Source organism: Monosiga brevicollis, genomic scaffold (genome assembly GCF_000002865.3).
Source record: "Monosiga brevicollis MX1 MONBRscaffold_19 genomic scaffold, whole genome shotgun sequence".
Taxonomy (NCBI): Eukaryota; class Choanoflagellata; order Craspedida; family Salpingoecidae; genus Monosiga; species Monosiga brevicollis.
Genome location: NW_001865056.1, coordinates 424,506 through 442,841, shown reverse-complemented (window position 1 = coordinate 442,841; position 18,336 = coordinate 424,506). Strand labels below are relative to the sequence as shown.

At 55.5% G+C, this 18,336-nt stretch overlaps 5 protein-coding genes across 5 annotated transcripts; 1 reads left to right on the top strand and 4 right to left on the bottom strand.

Moving 5' to 3' along the window:
• Positions 1-48: 48 nt before the first annotated feature.
• MONBRDRAFT_27452 (uncharacterized protein) lies at positions 49-5,054 on the bottom strand (the record flags this gene model as incomplete). Its single annotated transcript, XM_001747810.1, has 23 exons — positions 49-102; positions 282-373; positions 469-547; positions 668-853; positions 955-1,038; positions 1,123-1,263; positions 1,377-1,496; positions 1,576-1,677; positions 1,782-1,839; positions 1,955-2,074; positions 2,168-2,244; positions 2,355-2,455; positions 2,557-2,638; positions 2,703-2,750; positions 2,852-2,911; positions 3,019-3,075; positions 3,151-3,186; positions 3,274-3,369; positions 3,476-3,565; positions 3,668-3,754; positions 4,145-4,488; positions 4,623-4,764; positions 4,872-5,054. The coding sequence occupies 23 exons, from the start codon at positions 5,052-5,054 to the stop codon at positions 49-51; spliced, it is 2,439 nt and encodes an 812-aa protein (XP_001747862.1).
• A 746-nt stretch (positions 5,055-5,800) lies between these two features.
• MONBRDRAFT_10132 (uncharacterized protein) lies at positions 5,801-6,263 on the top strand (the record flags this gene model as incomplete). Its single annotated transcript, XM_001747905.1, has 2 exons — positions 5,801-5,974; positions 6,135-6,263. 2 exons carry the CDS (start codon positions 5,801-5,803, stop codon positions 6,261-6,263), a joined length of 303 nt encoding a protein of 100 aa, XP_001747957.1.
• Positions 6,264-7,271: 1,008 nt separating this feature from the next.
• On the bottom strand, positions 7,272-9,043 carry MONBRDRAFT_27450 (uncharacterized protein; the record flags this gene model as incomplete). Its single annotated transcript, XM_001747809.1, has 6 exons — positions 7,272-7,322; positions 7,564-7,589; positions 7,686-8,016; positions 8,124-8,183; positions 8,285-8,832; positions 8,947-9,043. The coding sequence occupies 6 exons, from the start codon at positions 9,041-9,043 to the stop codon at positions 7,272-7,274; spliced, it is 1,113 nt and encodes a 370-aa protein (XP_001747861.1).
• A 728-nt stretch (positions 9,044-9,771) lies between these two features.
• Positions 9,772-10,798, bottom strand: MONBRDRAFT_10130 (uncharacterized protein; the record flags this gene model as incomplete). The annotated part of the gene is made up of 2 exons (XM_001747808.1): positions 9,772-10,155; positions 10,334-10,798. The coding sequence occupies 2 exons, from the start codon at positions 10,796-10,798 to the stop codon at positions 9,772-9,774; spliced, it is 849 nt and encodes a 282-aa protein (XP_001747860.1).
• A 1,468-nt stretch (positions 10,799-12,266) lies between these two features.
• On the bottom strand, positions 12,267-17,341 carry MONBRDRAFT_38033 (uncharacterized protein; the record flags this gene model as incomplete). Its single annotated transcript, XM_001747807.1, has 9 exons — positions 12,267-12,352; positions 12,473-13,900; positions 13,991-14,720; positions 14,900-15,130; positions 15,288-15,596; positions 15,775-16,425; positions 16,539-16,660; positions 16,742-17,006; positions 17,063-17,341. The coding sequence occupies 9 exons, from the start codon at positions 17,339-17,341 to the stop codon at positions 12,267-12,269; spliced, it is 4,101 nt and encodes a 1,366-aa protein (XP_001747859.1).
• Between the last annotated feature and the right edge of the window lie 995 nt (positions 17,342-18,336).

Below are 18,336 nucleotides of genomic sequence, written 5' to 3'. Positions count from 1 at the left end.
AGACATTTCAATCCCCGTGGAATGGCAGAGGCTTTCTTGTTGCAATCGCTACTCTTGCATTCGAATGAAAAATTCCTTGAGATGATCCTCAAGCTGAGCGACCTACACAAACAAGCCAAGGATAGAAGAAAGGGAGTTGAAAAAAAAAAAAAAAAAAAAAAAAAAAAAAAAAAAAAAAAAAACAAGGAAAAACATATGGAAAAGGAACCTGGCAGGCTCCACGGCGCTAACAGCACCTCCCAAACTATCGTGCCAAAACTGTGTGTGCGTGTGGCACATACCGTTGGAGTAACTTTGAGATTTGACATCATCCAGCCTGGTAATTTGTTCCGAACCCGCGGCGTGGCATAGCGCTCATCCAGCATGATCACCGCTATGACAACAAATAGATCGATGCAAAGCAAGACAAACGTCACAGGTTGTCGCGACATCGGCTCAAATCCACCGTGAAGACGCTGCCAAACACACCGGCAAAGTCACCGCGATGGCGGATGGCTCGTCCGATGGACTGATTCACCGCCTTGAGACATAGATTCTCGTAGTATTCCTACAGCAAACGAGGTGCCGCAGGTGATGCTTGCGCCCATCGATGACACCTGTCACTTCTCCTCAACCGCGTCCTGGTCATGTTCGGCGAGTTTGAGATCATCCAGTCGCAGCCACACACCTGGCCTTTGTCAACGCTACCACTTGCGGGTTGACTGCGCAAGAATGCCATTTTCTCTTGAAGTTCCTTGGAGTGCAAGTTTGGATAAGGCATGCCTACCATGACCACGCAGCGGCCAAGGTCATCCTTAAAGTTGATGCCCTCGGACAGCTTGCCACCAACTACCGAGAAAAGGGCGGCTCCCCCCTGCAAAAAAGAAAATGAGGCCACAAATCGAGTCTCACGCGAAAATTCACCGTAACGAAGCACCCAATGCAGGCCCTTTGAGCGAGCAGCCGGGCCCCCACCTTTTGAATTGCCGTCGCGTACTGCTGCAAAACCACATCGACATCTTTGCCCGCTCGAGGCTCACGAAAAATCGGCTTGTGTCGCTAAAAAAGGTTCCGTGACCCGCCCAAGTCCCACAAGTTGGTGAATCGTGACCCCCTTTGCATGATTGAGCCGGATCAACTCACCTCAAACTTGCGCAGGACACCTTGGCGTGTCCAAAACTCCACAAGCTTCTGCTCGTACTCATAAGAGGGAAAGAACACAACCAGGCCTGCGGGGACCGTCGCAGCCACTCGTATTAAACTTTCACCAAGTTCTCGCATCATCTAAAAAAACATACAAACAAACAAACAAACGCCACAAGCAGTAGTCATTCACATCAGACTGGGGCTCGTTCTATTCAGGATGGCATGATCCGCAGCCATTCCAAAGACCGTACTGCTTCGCTCTGCCGGGTGCTAAAGGTCAGGCGCAAGGGCTGGCGATTGGAGGTCTGTGTCAGAACGATTGGACAAAGATGCGATGACGGCACAACATGCCCACATGCAAAGTGATGCACCTATATTACACCACACCAGATGAACAAGTGAGCTCGCTTCGTTTTGATACAGATCGTAATCTTGAGCGAGTGTACTCACGGCCACGCTTTTCGTAGCTTGCGTAGTCAGCTGCTCGACAAAGTCGGTCACTGGAGACATGGTTCCCCCAGCCACAATGACAGCTCGAGCACTCTGCAAAATCTGTGACAGTTGCAACCAGGCAAGGCGTTTGAGGGGCCGATGAGGGATACCCATGCCATCAATGAAAAGGTCTTTCCGCGGACTCAAGCCCCACATCTGCTGACCTCCTCAAAGTAGACGGCAGGGTTGAGCAAAAGAAAACGAATGAAGGACTGTTTCAAGCTGCGAGGCGACGATGCAGAGATTGAAGTTTACAGTGTCAAACAATAAAAGAAAGCAAGTCAAATCTGCCCCCATGTTGGTACACCAATAAAAAAAAAGCACACGGTGCACTCACCCCGAGTGAGCCTGCTTCACCAAGACGCGACCGTCACGATTACTGTTTGAGAGTGCCTGAAAGAGAGTCTCCACCACACGCAGCGGAGATAAATGCTTGGAGCCTGTCTCGCTACCACACCTAGAGCGATGAAGTAGATGAGAGGCTTGGCCTAAAGCTACATGTTGGGGCGCCAGCATTGCCGGTGCATGTCGATAGACACGTCAGACTTACACTTGGCCAGCCTGGCGGGCGCGTCGTTCAGCAAACCCAAGCAGCTTGCGACTAATCTCGCTGCGCTCGCAAAATGTCTGCAGGTGGCATGGGTTTACAGGAGACTGATCAAGATGGGTACGTGCGGTTGTGTCTTGCTCGGCAAGTAACTTGAAGCAGTTTATGTCCTCAGCGCAACCGTTCGCACCAAGAGTTTGAAAAGATTGACATGATCCGTCTCGGTCGCAAACAGAAACTCATTGACAGGCTGCAGCCGCTCCGAATCAGTCTGGGATTCGAGCCCATCGGCTATGAAACCGAATGCATTGGGTGTGTCAAGAGTGACACGAGAGAGGCGATGACAGAAGATCAAGGCCTGAAACAAATTGCCCGGAATCAATTTCACATACCCTTTTTGACAGCCATCAGCCAGCGCTTGAGCGTGAATAGTAGCTGCTTGACATACATCAAATTCTTCGCCTTAAGGCGGGCCTGCCAGGTACAACATAAGGTCAGAGGAAGAGGAGGAGGCAACTTCATGTAAAGTATTGCCTACCTTGTATCGTTGACAATACTCTAGTAAATCGCGGTGTGCTCCCAAAAGCTGCCCATTCGCCCGATGTGTTGTTTCAGCCGCACAAGGTGAGCAGAACATGCGGCAAAGGGAGTGGGTGCCAAGGCTGACTGATAGAGTGGAGCACGTACGATATCACCAGTGACGGTGACAGAATGAATGTTGGCGATGGTGTCCATCAAATTGTGAGCCTAGTGCGCAAAATGATTAGGGGACTGAGATTTCACTTGGGAAATTTTCAGTGGTCGCCAATGTGACGAGGTTCAACAGTAGGGCGACAGCTCGGCCATGAACAAACCTCGTCGATGATCACCACGTTGTTGGTCAGTTGCAAGCCTGAAGCTAGGCGTGTGGACTGGGCGACACGCCACATCGCTAGGTCAGCAATGGTAGGACAAGGTTGCAATCATCTGCTTTTGGCACGACCTACCTTGTGCAAGAGCATGTTGTAGGGGACAACAACCAGCTACGGCGATGGTTGTGGGCGTTGAAATGCCATGTCAGCCACGATTGACGCCATCAAGAAGCGAGTGGCCATGAGGCAGGGCCTTACCTCAGCAGGGGCGACGGCTTTTCGCGCGGCATAATAGGCGCATGCCTTCTCGCGAGACGCCATGGCAGCCAGTTCCTCCACGTCCAAAGGTTGCAGCTACGCGCCACATGCGGCAAGGGCAATGGATTTCAGCATGACATCGGGCATTGGCTGAAATTGGAGGGCAAACCAGCGCAACTCTTGGGAGTGATGTCATTCCTACCAGGGCACGGTCAGGCAGCGACTTCATGCTAGGTGCTGCGAGCATGGGACAACCAGGTGCCGGGGCTTTGGCCCGTTTGTCCATCGGGGCCTACCACAAGCATGTTGGGGGAGGGTTTAATACAAAAATACACAAGCCAACAGAAAAGGCTTTTAGCGTTTTTAAGAAGCCGCAGTCTCATTAAGTTCGCACCTCATCTGCATCTGGGTCCTGCCGGGCCTCACGCTGATCCTTTTGCATATCCATGCATTTCTCATTAATACGGCTCAAGTCGCCCAGCTAGGGAGGAGTCGAATGAAGACAACACGAGGTGATGGTCGGCGAAGTAGGACCAGGTAGAGCCAACAAGAAATCTTCAAACAAGTCCCGTTATGTCGGAGGAAGTGCTCTCAGTCGGCACCTTTTGAACTTGTGGGTTGGTGCAGAGAGAAGCGCGGCTGGCCAAGGCGACGAGGCGAACGTCAGCGGCGAAAGGACTGCCTTGCACTTCGTGCACAAACTGTGATAGCTGCGAGTGGGTTCGGCTGCAGAATATAATCTAAAGCAAAATCCCGTGAGAGGATGGCCCCAAGCTGCGGTGGGAGACGGTCGATCGAAGGTTTCTGAACGGAAGAGCACCCGCAGAGACGCTGCCAGTGGTATGTGTCGATCAGATGACGAGGGCCGAACCTTTGTGGCATGTGCCTCGGCATTGTCCGAATGTTCATCTTGAGTTTGGCTATCAAAGCCTTCGTCCTCCGACTCGTAGTCGCCCAGCCAGCATTCATCAACCTCTACAGGCAGAGCCGGCTTGCTCAGATGGTCCAAGCCTGCCAGGGGATCAATGCGACCACTGGAGGTGTGCGGTGCCTCCCGACTGGCAGAGCGTTCAAGGCGCTGCTGAGCCGATTTGGCGCGTAACCGCTCGAGGCGTGATTGTTTGGTCTGGAGTCGTTCCTGGCGTTCAATTTCGTCCTGCAAAGCCTCGAGGCGCCGTGACTTTTGCGCTTGTGTCGTGATCCAGCTCGGTTGGCCTAGTAGCAAACATTTGTGGGCATGAGTTGTGATTGAGGGGCTCGGTCGGCCCCCTTGCCCCACTGGCATGCGCCATTCAGACCACGGATACCAAAATCCGGGCGGGTGAGCAAACTTTGCATGGTGGCCGAACCTGAGTTGGTACTGGGGCCAGCCTTGGCCGTATCAGGGCGGCGGTCAGGCGACTGAAGCTGTTCTTGTAAATGGTCATGCATGCGCTGCTCATGATCGCGGAGCCAGCGCAGGGCCCCACAGAGCAGAGAAAGGGATTTGCCCTGTGGTGCAGGACCGGTGGCATGTTTAAAATTGGACAGCGAGGGCTCGTGTGTGGGCGAGGAGGTGGCTTGGTGGTGGGTTTGCAACGAAGAGGCGTTTGACTTACGGTGCCGGTCGGGCTTTCAAAAATACCTAGCCCGCCTTGCTCAATGGTCTCGTATAGGCGGTGCATAAAGTCGCGCTGGATGCTGTATGGTTCAAAAGGAAATGCAAAGTCGACTGGTGTGGCCAGGGGTTTGGGCTGCTCGTTCGGACTAGGTCCACCTGCGGGGGCCGGTGCTGTCGCCATGACCCACCGTCGTTGGCGTCTGTTCGGGTAGGGCGAACGTCGAGGCAAGGCGCGCGCAGCGACACGCGGGCGTACACGAGGGCAGGAATTTTTGCCTGCCTTGTCAAGTACGGTCAGATCAGGTGTGTTGATGACGCATCGTGCTCCCTCAGCAACGTGGCACGAAGTCGATCAGACGCCCAGTGTCGAGCCAGTCTGAGCCGGAAACGGGCCCAGAGACGTGTCACGCAGAGTTGAATCGGGCGGTTGAATACAGGTCAGTTTTCGACAACGGCTATTTAGCGAGCGAACGTAGTGAACACCAAACTCCGCTCTTTTTGGCGGGAAAACAACAATTGTCATCAACTTTGTTGGCGGGAAAGTGTTGTCGACAAAACAGAGCGTCGGAGCGATTTCTGCAATGCTTGCTTCCCTTTGTTGCAGAAATTGGCGTCCTCAACGGTAACGGCGATGAGCCCCCTTTTTGATGCTGACGCTTGCTTGCCATGTTGATAGCAACTTTGACACGCAACGCCCTAAGCGCATGGTGTCAAACTTCGCAATCACCACCATCACACAGAAAGAGAGAGAGAGAGAGTGTGTGTGTGTGTGAGATAGAGAGAGTTTGAGGCGGGGCGGGTCAGTGGTGGTGGTGGTGGTGTGCTGGGGTGCGTGCTCAGCGACATTTCCCTGCTTGCTCGTCGTCAATTCTTGTCTGCTGTCTCTTGTGCTTCTTGGATTTGCACTTGCCATCTCGACAGATCAACATGGCTCCTACTCTGCGCGAGCGCAAGCCCAAGGCCGTGGCCGCCGCCGTCCCCGCGACTGGCGCCGAGCAAGCCAAGAAGGTCACCAAGCCCCGCAAGACGGCTGCCCCCAAGGCCCCCAAGGCCCCCAAGGCTGCCGCCACCCCCAAGGTTGCTGCCCCCAAGAAGGAGAAGGTGCGCCCCTAAAACAGATCTGGCGATGGAGTTTTGCCAACAGGGCCGACGCAAGCCACCACCCTTGCGTCTGGTCCTGCCCTTGCGCGATCTCTCACATGATTTCAACCCATGTTTGATCTCACTCGTGACCATATTTTGCCTGTTGCTCCACATACAGGCGCCCAAGGCCGCCAAGGCACCCAAGGCACCCAAGGCCGCCAAGGCACCCAAGGCACCCAAGGCCGCCAAGGTTGCAGAGCCCGTGGCCGAGGAGACCGTCGTCCCCACGGTCGCCGTCTCGGCATGAGCACAAACCGACGACCTCTTGATTGTTTAGCAATCAATGCTTGTTTTTTCTCGTGAAATCTCGTGTATGCGTGTGTGTGTCGTTTCCTGTGTTTGTGTCTCACGTTTTTGCTTTTTTTTTTTTCCCCTTCCGCTTTCTTCCATCTTCACTGCTATGAATGAGTAAATTGACCACAATATCATACAATAAGAGGTAGTCAGCACCCAGCATGGCTGGAACGAGCGAGCGCCTCTGGGACATGGATCAGCGTGTGCTTCAAGCCGTGCACATCTCATCCCCGCCTACGACCCGAGAGGGCTCAGAGGAGGGCCAAGCCCTTGTCCGAGACAGGCGTGCAATGGCAAGCGGGTTAGAGAAACAAGTTGTCGGAAGTGCTACTCCGCCTGGAGTCATCCGTCTCCAGCTCTTCGAGAGGATGAAAAGAGGCCGTGACGTTTTCTGCTTGGTGCGCAAAGATGCACCACTTGAAGCGCGCCTGCAGCCAAGACCGCATGTAGTAAATCTACCAACACGACACATGCTTGTGAGATCAGCCTTGCGTCTGCCGAAAGAGCCCACAAGAGAGAGTAACGGGCAAGCGACTCGCTCGCCCCACCGGGATGCCAACGACGATAAAGCCCAGCGAGATGAGACTGTTTAGAGGCGCCAACACGATCAAGCTGAGGACTAGGCCAGCCGCAATGAGCAGGAAGATGATGGGTACGGCCGTTGGCACTCTGCGCCCGTGAGCGACATCGCATGGCACAGGCATTATCATCAGCAAGAGGCACGTGTTCCCAGGCGACATGTAGAGAGGGCCGGTCAGTTTGAGCCAATTGAAGCAGGACGAACCGGTATGGCCGCTCATCGTGCGGACGCAAGCGCCTGAGTCGCAGGAGGCTCAGAACAGCAAGGAAATAAAAGACCCACGCAGCGGCACTAAAATACTCCACCTTTCGTAACGCACAAGCGTTATTCACATGAGCCCCATGCCGTGTGGCCAAGCACGCAATTTATACCAGATCAAGGTCACCAGAACGCACGACCACCACCCTTGGCATGCATGTGCCCCACGCCGTGCTGCCATTCGTACTTACCAAGGCATTGAAATCGCTAGAGAGCAGCAGTGTGGTGCTGACAATGTCTATAACAGCGGCGCAGCATAGGACAGCGCATGAGCTTTAGTGACGCTAGTTCGGGGTCCATGTGCCATGCAAAACTAACACTGCGACAAGAGCGCAGGCCCTGGCGTGGGTTCCCGCCCCGACCATAGACCACCGAGGAAAGATGGAAAATGGCCTTGCTGGGCCGACTCGCGGACTAGGCGGGCCGCTGTGTATAAGGAGCCTACGTCCAAGGTCACCAGACGAACCATGCATGAGCAGTTTTTTTTTCTAAGCTTTTCCGAGCGTTGGTCAGCACACCTGCCCGTGCCGAGCGTACCGTTGGTGGCGCCAAAGGCCGAGGCAAAGATGAGCAAAGGTAAGATGACACCCCCCACGCGGCCCATAGTGACGCGCGCAAAGGTGCTGGCGAAGCTCTCATTAGGCTTGCCCGCCTCAAGGTCCGCGATCGAGTCCAAGTCCAACACGGCAAAATAGGCCAGGTTGGCAAACACATAGATGACGACAACCAAGGGGATGCCAATGACCAAGGCACGTGGTAGGTCACGAGCAGGATTCACCATCTCGGCCACGCAAAAGTTGGCGTTGTTCCACCCGTCATACGAGAAGAGCGCATTCACCACGGCCAACCCAAAGAGGCCGATGGAAAACTGAAGATCCAGACGCACCAAGTGAGCATTGGCCATTGATGCCAACTATGCACGTACCGCGCGAGAAAGCCAGGTTGGTTGCAACAACAACCAAAGGCAGTACGTACTCGATCGCTTGAAAACGCATTGTCACCGTGCAGGTTGCGGTATGCGGCCGAGTCAGGATCCTAACCGGACAGCACAACCACGTCGCCCCAACACCGAGGGTGACAGTAAGAGGAGCTAGAGACTCAGGTTCAGCTTTCCATTAGGGGCAATGCCGACCCACCTGAGCAAAGTGAGCCAACCATGCGAGGCCCAGCAGGGAGATCAGAACAAGCGCCATGACTTTGATGGCCGTGGTGCTGTCCTGCAGCCAAGCTCCCCAGCGGCTGGACCAGCAATTGATAAGCAGGACCACGGTGTTGAGGGCAACGGCAACGCCCTTAAAGGTCCATTCGTCCACAAATTCGGTGCCGCTCAGTGCCTTACACAGATACTCGCCCGCAATGAGAATCATGATGGCCTGGGAGCCTGGGCGCGTAACGACGCTACTCGTCCATGTGAAGAGAAAGGCGACTACTGGGTGAAGACCAGCGTTGATGTACGTGTATTCGGCACCATTAGCCGGCAAGAGCGTGCCGAGTTCGGCATAGCAAGCTGAGCCCATCAGCGCCACTAGGCCCGCGACGATCCAGGCGATAAAGGCCATGCCCGCCGATTTCGCATCGACAAGGACAGAGCCAGGCGAGGCAAAGATGCCACTCCCAATCATGGTGCCCACCACAAAGGTGATGGCATTGGTCAGGGTCAAAGACCTGGGCGGCTCTAGTTGAACTGCAGTGTGCAGCCGCAAATCACGCGGGCCAGCACATGAAGAGCGGAGAAGGCATGAGCATGCGATGGGCAGACTCAAGCCTGGTTTTCCCCGACTCACTTGTCAGCACACACCTTGGATGTTTACGTCTCCGTCAATCGATGCATCAGGAGCAATGCCCGGTTGCTCCAGAAAGGGCACGGTATCTTCGTCTCCGAGGTCAGCGTCCATCGCGCTGATGGCTGCTATACCCCGCTGACGCGCTCGCGATGCCATCCAGTTTACCCGACTCACACAGCGTTGTCCACGAAGACCCAGTGATAGTACGGGGGCAGCACTGGACGTTGGTCATCCACACTCCTTTGGCGACTACGGTCTTGGTCACGCCTGGAGCGTGAAATCGGCTGCTGTCACCCCAACTGGCCAACCTGCGCGATCCAGAACGGACGTCCGCAGAGAGAGAGATTTAGAGATTTAGAGATTTAGAGATTTAGAGATTTAGAGAGAGAGATTAACAGAGAGAGATTTTGAGAGATTTTTGAGGAGAGATTTTGAGAGAGGAGAGAGAGCACGCAAAAGAGAAAAAGATGAAAACAAACAAAAGTGATGGTCGTTGGACGGGACTTGTGAATGACTTTGTTGTGAGTCTGTGGTGGGCTTTGGGCTGTGGCTAAGGAGGGCAGGCTTGGAAAGGAGAGGCAGAGTTGCTGTGCGAGGGCCTGTTGCGATGAAGGACGTGCGGGACACTGGATTTTGTATATTCTGTTGGGTCAATTTATTCTGGCAATAAAGTGGTGATTGGGGTGAGTCTCATCATGAGTTGACACCCACGATCAAGCTAGAAAGGCGCGGACCAGCCGCTCTCGAGATCAAGGCAGGTACGCAAACACGACACACGGGGTGAACACGCATTTGAGGGCTGAGCCCAAGCCTGCACTGCAGGCGTTTCGGAGCTGGTGTCAAGAGCTCAGGCCACCAAAAGTCCGGGTGCGGGCAACGAGCGGGTAGATTTGCATAAGCGCGATCCGATTCGACAGGTTCTCGACCATGGCCATCATGTTGCCAAAATAAAAGGCTTGAAAGCCTTCTGAACGGATCATGTCGCGTGCATATTGCCAGCTTGATCGCATATCAACGGGATCAAGCGCGATGTAACGTCGGCGTAAGACGTCCAGGGGGTAGGCGAGCATGCCAGCTGCGATGGCGGTCAGGAAGGTGTTGGCCGGTCCGATCCGAGAGGGCATGAGCGAAAGCATGCCAGCATAGGACAGGCGATAGACAAGCACGCCGGCCACTGAGAGGCCGAGGCCACGGTACAGACGTGGCACAGCTGATTCAACACCCTATCCAAGTTGAGTTGCACACGCGCCAATCAGCCACGAAAGCACACAGAGAGCAGACGCAAAGTCCGACGCGTCAGAGCAGACATGATCAATCAGGGGGTGCAGTTCAAGCTCAGCGGCCACACTTCCAGACACGCGTCGGGCGTTGCATTGTTGGCGGTGAGGGGCAAGAGCTTACCGCGGAGAAGGCTTCGCGTAAAGCATGAAACCCACTAGTGTAGCGATAGTGACCATTCACGGGCACATCCTGGGTAGTCTTGAGAGCACAGAGGCTCAGGGGGTAGGTGAGAGAGAGGTGAAGCAGACTCTGCGCGAGCGCAAGGCCAATGCGGGTCGCAGGCGAGGCGTCGGCGGCCGGCATGCATAGACTCTCGATGATCGGCCGAAGCAGCAAGCTGGGAACGAGGCCAAGGGCTATTGAGTCGAGGGCACCATGCCATATGCTCTCAACACCACCCTGTTTGAATTGCCATTGGGCGCAGGCGGATGGACTGCACACAGCCAAGATGTCGGCCTTGTTCTGAGCGTGTAGCTCCCCGCTGACGGCCATCAAAGCGCGGACGCGGTGCAAAGGGTGAGTCAGCAAAGAGCTGAGTATGGTCGAGGCCGCCACCGCGGGCGAAGCGACTTCAGCAACCACCATGGCGTGGGCCGAAGTGCAGCCAAACGCGCGGCCACGGCAAGCGTATGGGTGGAAGCGCCCCCCTCGGCTTTGGGTGCCGAAGTGTCACGCCAATGTGCTCGTCTCGTTTGATCAACCACGGCGAGTGCACAGAGGCGGATGACGGAAATAAGAAGGGCCGACAGGAGTCAAGGCGGCCGCCGTGCGAACACGAGGAAAGACGAATAAGGAACAATCAGGCAAGGAGATGGGGAAATAGACGGTTGGAAGGGGGAGGGGAAACGTGGCCCCGAGCAAAAAAAAAATAGCAAACCAAGTCCGCCGGCTTTCCCAGCACACTGCAACTCTTTAACGGGAAACACCTGCTGCTCTGCACAACGTCAGCTCGTCTTGTCACCCCGACCCAAAACAGGAGCAGACAGAGCGCAGACAGAGCGCAGACAGAGCGCAGTCAGAGCGCAGTCAGAGTGCAGACAGAGCGCCAAAGTGCGCGCTCGTCGACCAGTGGCAATAGCGTGTCACACACGTAAGCTCGTCAAGGGGAGATGCGCAGCGGTAATACCACACATTCGAAATAGATTTCCCTACTTGAAGGTGCATTAGCAGAACGATTTGCATACGAGTTGTCACACAATTACGCCTTATGATCATACATGGCTTCAAAATTATCACACCCGTGGCCACATTCTCCACACCTGTTTGTCTGACAATGTGATGAGGTCCTAGCAGCATCCCTGAACGGGTGCAAGGAAAGGGTGAAAGTGTGCAAGGAAAAGTCATGCGCACGTCAACCTGTCACACACCGTTTGAAGGTAAGGAAGGGGGTTTATGGGAGGGGCGCATCTCTGCGCAGCGCTGCGCATGACTTTCACGTGTGTGGCATGGTGCATTGAATTTGCGGATCAAGCAGGGAAGTCTCCACGGTCAGGCACCACCCATGGCGCGCTCTACCTTCGAAGTTCACATGTGCTGATGCGTTTGAATTCACGATGACGCCCACGCCATTCACGACGCAACGAATGAGTTCATGTATGGTTGAAGGAATCACATGATGCTCTTCTTGAAAGTACTCGAGCTGAACAACGTAGACTTGACGGCACTAACTAGCCTGTCAATGGGAGGTTTGGACTGGGCTATGCTATAAACTTTTGGTCTCAAGCAAACATGCGTCGTCGCCAACGCTTCGGGCAGCCCAGCCGCATTATTTATGATCAGTTTCTCTTAAGCATGTCATTGTTCTGCTCCATCATTCAGGTGGCATGCTTCGATTGGCCTCGCTGTTGTCTCACCAAGTCAACAAGACACTTGGGAGGACAGAACAGAACGAATCTTCCTCGCAAAGCACACACATACACACACCAAGCACATTCGATGTGGTCCTGGTTTGAATCAGACTCGGCTCTCTCTCTCTCTCTTCTTTTTTTTCTTTCTTTTTGCTCTCTTTATCTCCTCATTTTATGGGAATGGGAACAAGTCGTGGACCGGGCTTCTACTTGCGACCGCGCGACCTGCGCCGCGGGGCGCTGGATGAACGTCCAGCACTGAAGACGGCTGCGTTGGGTGGTGCAGGCCCACCTACAAGACAGACGGCCACAGTTAAAGCGGAAAGAGTAAAGGCCATCAAGATGGCCAACCAATACACAGGCGAGTCGGCCAACAAGCAAACGGAAAACTAATATCAATAGCAGTCAGTACCTGTGCCAAATGCGGGTGCACCCGCCCCAAAACCGCCAGAAGGAGTGCCTGGACCGCTTCCAAAGCCCCCCGCACCCGTACCCGCACCAAAGCCACCAGTGGGCGTACCCGAACCACTCCCAAAGCCACCGGCTGTGTTGCCAGTGCCCGTGCCGCTGCCGAAACCACCGCCCGTGCCCGCACCAAAGCCACCTGGTGCGCCAGCACCGCTCCCAAAGCCGCTGGTTGGTGCAGGGCTGCCACTACCAAAGCCACCGGCTGGCTTGGAACCAGCACCCCCAAATGCACCTGGCGTGCCAGCGCCACTTCCAAATCCACCAGTTGGTGCAGGGCTGCCACTACCAAACCCGCCGGCTGGCTTGGAACCACCAAATCCACCTGGCGTGCCAGTGCCACTTCCAAATCCACCAGTTGGCGCAGGGCTGCCGCTCCCAAAGCCACCCGCTGGTTTCGCACCGAAAGGTGACGCACCTGTGGATGCCCCTGCAAAACCCCCTGGAGCACCAGGTTTTGCCGCGGCGCCTCCAAAAGGGCTGCTTCCAGATGTCGCGCCGTTTCCAAACCCCGAGGCACTTGCACCGGCTCCAAAACCCTGAGCAGACTGTCCATTGCCCGAGGAAGCTCCACCAAAGGGCTTGGCCCCACCGCCAGCACCCCCACCAAAGGGGCTGCCAGCAGCCCCAGGGGCAGCTCCGGGCTTGGCCGAAAAGTTGAAGCCCCCTCCACCCGTAGGCCCATTGGTACTCGGGACCGCTGGGTTGCCGCCAAAGGGTGATGCACTAGGCTTGGGTGCCGAACTTGCACCAAAAGCAAACCCGTTTTGTGAGGTTCCGCTCGTGCTCGTGGGCGCAGTACTCGCCGGAGCAGCTTGGCCAAAGGGTGACGCTCCACTCGTTGCCGCTGGTGGCTGACCGAATGGCGAGCTACCAGAAGAGCCCTGGGTGGCATTTGTTGGCCCGCTACCCGGCTTACCAAAGGAGAAACCCCCACTTTGGCCAGGCGCACTGCCACCCATGCCACCCATGCTCGGAGACGCACTCGCTTGGGTGCCTCCGCCGAAAGCTGGAGCACCCTGGCCAGCCGGCTGAGCACCAAAGGGGGAAGCTGTTGTGGACGGGTTTCCAGCTGGCTTTATCCCACCTGCTGGTTGACCAAAGGGCGAAGAGGCCGCGGGCGTGCCCGTGCCACCTGCAGGCTGGCCAAAGGGCGAAGACTTTGTAGTAGTAACAGCGGCACCACTCGTGGTTGTTCCACCAGCAGGCTGACCAAACGGCGAGGCGTTGGCCCCTGCCTTGGGTGCAGCACCAAAGGGAGAGGCGGGTTTGGCTTGTTCACCCCCACCGGCTGCAGGTGTGGCCCCAAACGAGATTCCACCGCCAGCGGCTTGATTGAGGCCGGGGGCTGGGGCAGGAGGCTTCTGCGCACCAGCTAGGACCAGACAACCACGTCATTCAAAGCATGAGCAAGTCACCGATTGCTGGTTTGTAGAAATGGTCTCACACGGCCGTAAACACATACCTGTGGCTGAAGGACTGGCTCCAAAAACAAAACCGCCACCACTGCTTGGCGCGGCTGTGGATGCGGGAGCAGACGGTGCGGTGGTTGGTTTTGCCGCGTTGGTTGATGGAGCAGACGTCTGTCCAAATGGCGTGCTCCCAGCTGAGCCAGACGGCGCGGCGGGTTTGGCAGCTGAGGTACCGGCCCCAAACTTGAAGCCTGTAGACGGAGCACTGGTTGTCGCCGGGGCACTCGAGGTTGGTGCCGCAGGCTTGCCACCAAAAGAAAGATTAGAACTGGGGCTGCTTTCACTGGCAGGTCCGACCTTGAAACCTGCTGGCGCTGCACTTGACGCGGTGCTGCTTGGAGGTTGGGTTGTAGCAGTCGGCTTGCCCAGTTGCAAACCACCAAACCCAGCTCCCGATTTTGAGGGTGCTTCAGATCCACTCGCGGGTTTGAGTTGAAATCCCGAGGGCGATGCTGCGTTTCCACCGTCAGCCGACTTGCCGAAACTAAAGCCCTTGGCGGGCTCAGCTGCGCTGGCATCCGCCTTGGTGCCTCCGGAGGCTGCAGCTGAAGCTGTGGCGGATCCATCTTCAGGCTTTGCGGGTTTGGTAGAGGCTGGCAGTTGGAAGCCACTGGCTGGCGATGATGCAGCTTTTGTATCGCCAAGCTTGAAGCCATCACCGCTGCTGGCACCTGACAGTTGAAAGGGGCTGCCGGTGGCTGGCTTTTCGCTAGAGGCTTTCTTCTGCAAAGTCAAAACCAGACACGATGCAGGGAGCCGTCAGCGAGAGCAGACTGACGTAGAAGGGGGCCAAGAAAAACTGCAAGCAGATACTAAAAGAACAAAAAACAAAAAACAAACAAAAAACAAAACAAAAAACAAAACATAAAACAAACCAACCACAAAAACAAGGGCCAACTTACATCTGTAGCCGCGGCGTTGGAAGGGGCAGAGGAGGATGCTGAGAGTGGTGACGGCTTCGTGCTTGTTGTGGATGGCGCGGACGAGATGACGGCTGACACAGGCTGGACAGTTGGGCTTGCTGTTTCCTTGGTCTCACTCGGCGTTGCCTTCTTGGCGGGCGGCATTGTTGCGGCAACCTTGTCCAGCAATTCTTGGCTGGGCTTTTGCAAAGCCGCCTGATTCCGCCGTGCCTAGTAGGTCAATGTTTCGTTGTAAGCGATCATCCTCTACTCGTGTCATCTCAGTCTCCAGCCCAGACTGTATGTCCTGATATCCCTTAGGCAGTCAGTTGTCCTATCCTACTCCTTCGAGCGAACAAAACAAACCCAAAGCAAAAGAGGGCCATACCTCAACGCTGATGCTGTGGCTACGTTCGGCGTTGCTTGGTTCGCGGGAGACTGCTTGGCGCTGGGCCTCAAGAAACGAGTTTGATCGAGCTGCCACCTGGACAGTCAGGTGTGAGCGCAGGGGACGGCGTCGAGGCGTCGTGCTTGCGGGTCCGTTCTTGGGCGCAGTGGTCACACTCTTGGCAACTTCATCCAAAAGTCGTCCAACTTCATTAGCCAGAGTAAGAGCACGTTGTTGATCCTTTTCTTTCAGTCCATCCTTGTCGCCTGCATTAAGCCTCAAAGCCCCGGCTTGCTGCTTCTGTTGTTCCTGCAGAGAGTTTGAACAGGAATCAAAGAGAGCAAGAAAGAAAAAAAAAAACAAGAAAAAAAAAAAAAAAAAGCAAGACGAGATCATGGGCAAAAGACACGAGAGAAGCGTGCTTCCAATGTTTCTTCCCACACACTAGAGATAAGCCTCCATGTGCTGGGGCAATTCGTCTACTTACCCTGAGCTCAGATAGCAGTTTGCTTGCGGAGTCAGGCGCAAGGGTACCAGCTTTGACATCGCGCTGGAACTGAGTAGCCCGGGCTTGCAACTTTTCCAAAGCCGCGAAGGGAGAGGGTCCATGGCTGTGAGCAGTATCAACAGTGCTTGGCTTGCTCTTCTTGCTGGCTTGGCGCTTGGCCTCTTCGAGCTGCTCCAAGAGCTTAGTGCGGTCTGCCTCGTAGCGTTGGGCCATCTGCCGAGCCTCGTCGGACTCGGATTGTACACGCTTGGAAAGACTCTCAAAGTCACGGCGCTGAGTCGCAAGTTCGCGAGTCATCTGGGCAATACGTTCTTGCATGTGTGAATCTGTTTCCAATGCTGCACGCTTGGCAGTACCGCCGTTGGAAGGTCCTCGTTGACCACCGTCCAATTCGTCATCCATGGCTTCCAGGGCAACTGAGGCACGCGCCGCCTTGTGACGCTTATCCTCGGGAATACCAGGCGAGCTGTCCGTGATGGAATCCTCATTTCGGTTAGCCCGGCGCTTGTGCGAGCTTGCTTCAGTGGCACGAGGCAGCTTACTGGCTCGGACTGGGGCGCTGGGGCTGTCATCAGCTGCACCGGGTCGCTTGGAGCGCCAGGTTGCCGCATCCTCGGTCGCCCGCTGTGGCTGCCGCGAGGCCAAGCACACGGAATAAAAGGCACATTATGAGCGAGCATGCATCAGTGGGTCGGGGTAGGAAGGGTATTGCTTTGATAGGGTTCCCAGTCATATGAGCGTACCTCTGTGTTGCCGGCGATGCCCGGGGTGAGGGGGGCAGCAGGCTCTCGCTGCCCGCCCATAAGGTCAGCGAGCATGTTGGTGCGCGAGAGGGCCGGGCGCGAGTTTGAGTTTCGTCCAAGCGCTGCAGGATGGGTAGGATAGTCGGATGAGGAAACATCGGATCAAATGGTATGCAGCGCGTGGCCTGATGATGACAACGAACCGGGCGTCGGGTTGAGGGAAGCAGGGAGTATGACAGATTCTTGCAAGTCAAAGGGGATTTGGGGGCCCCGGGCCGGGGTGCTGGCCAATGGGGCCGATCGGGCATCCACGGCCCCTAGATCATGGGCAGGGCCCGCCGTTTGAGTACGACCCGCCGAGCGCGGTCGGCGGCGATGATTCAAAGTTGGTCTAATCCACCACCAGGTCAGGCGCAACATCACATGGCCAGGGTGAGTCGAGTAGATGAGGGCTCGAGGTAAGGCGGCCTGGTCGGAAGAAAAGGGTGGCTGTTCTGATATAGCTGGCTCACTACGCACCGGACAACATTGAGAGTGACGCCGCCAGGGAGCGCTCCCGCCACGGTCCGGGGCCGTGCCGCGGCAGCGCCTCCGTGGTTGTTGGCGGAGGTGGTGTAGGTGGCTCGGGTGATGCGGCTTCGGTTTCGGGTGTAAATCTGCCACTGATAGGCCCCGACGGGAACAGCGACAATCACTAGCAGTGCCCCGGCCACAACCATCCAACTGACACCGGCCAGATAGGCCATGCCAAAGGCGATGACGATGGCGCCAGCTGGCACAGCCAGCTTTGAGGGGTCGGCCATGCTACCTCGCGTATCGTTTGCAAATTATTAAAAAGGCCAAGGCGGGTCGGTGGCTCAAAAGAAGAAGCCTCTCTGATGAAAGAGACCTCTATCCAACACAACAATCGGACCTGGGTCCATTTGCAGCCATAGGAAGATAGAAAGCAGGGGCGGAGGAAGATAACACAGCAGCAAGGCCCACGGCAGCCAATGAGTTGCGGCGAACGGAGAGCGCACAAAGGCCTCCTTGCCAGTGTCCATCAGCGCACAACGAACCTTGTCACCACCCAAAGGCCTGGGGCGCCGGCGGTTTCCGCCACAAGCAGGAGCACAATACAGCGGCGTCAAAGCAAAAACGTGGCTTCAGACGGTCGCAGCCCACCCAGACAGCCAGGCATACGCTACGGCGACCCGAGCACAGCCCCAGCTAGCCAGGCAGCCCGACCTCCCCCCCAGGTGTTGTTGTCACGCACGCTCACACGCACGCGGATGACTTTTTGTTGGAAAGAAGGAAGGAAGAAGAAGGATGACGGTTGAGAGAGATGGAGAGAGATGGAGAGATGGAGAGAGATGGAGAGAGATGGAGAGAGAGATATAAAGTATAGAGAGATTTAGAGAGAGATATAGAGTATTATATAGAGAGATGTAGAGAGATGTAGAGAGATGTAGAGAGATGAAGAGAGATGCAGGGAGATTTAGAGAGATGTAGAGAGATGTAGAGAGATGTCGAGAGATGTACAAGGGCTCACGCTCGTTGATATCCCCCTCGAAAATATAAACCTTCATGCGGATGTTCCCGCGAAAATTTGAATTTGTCAGCTTGGCGAGATTGAAATTTTCCGTGTCGCAGCTCCTCCCCATCAGATCGTTGGATGTGTGCACTCTCTATTTTTTCCACACTCACTCTTGAGCAGCGTTGACCGTGAGATTGATTCTCCGGGGTCAAGGGTGGTGTCGACAAGTATTTTTCTTTTTTCTTTTTTTCCTTTGCATTTGTTCAGCGCCGCTTCTTCATT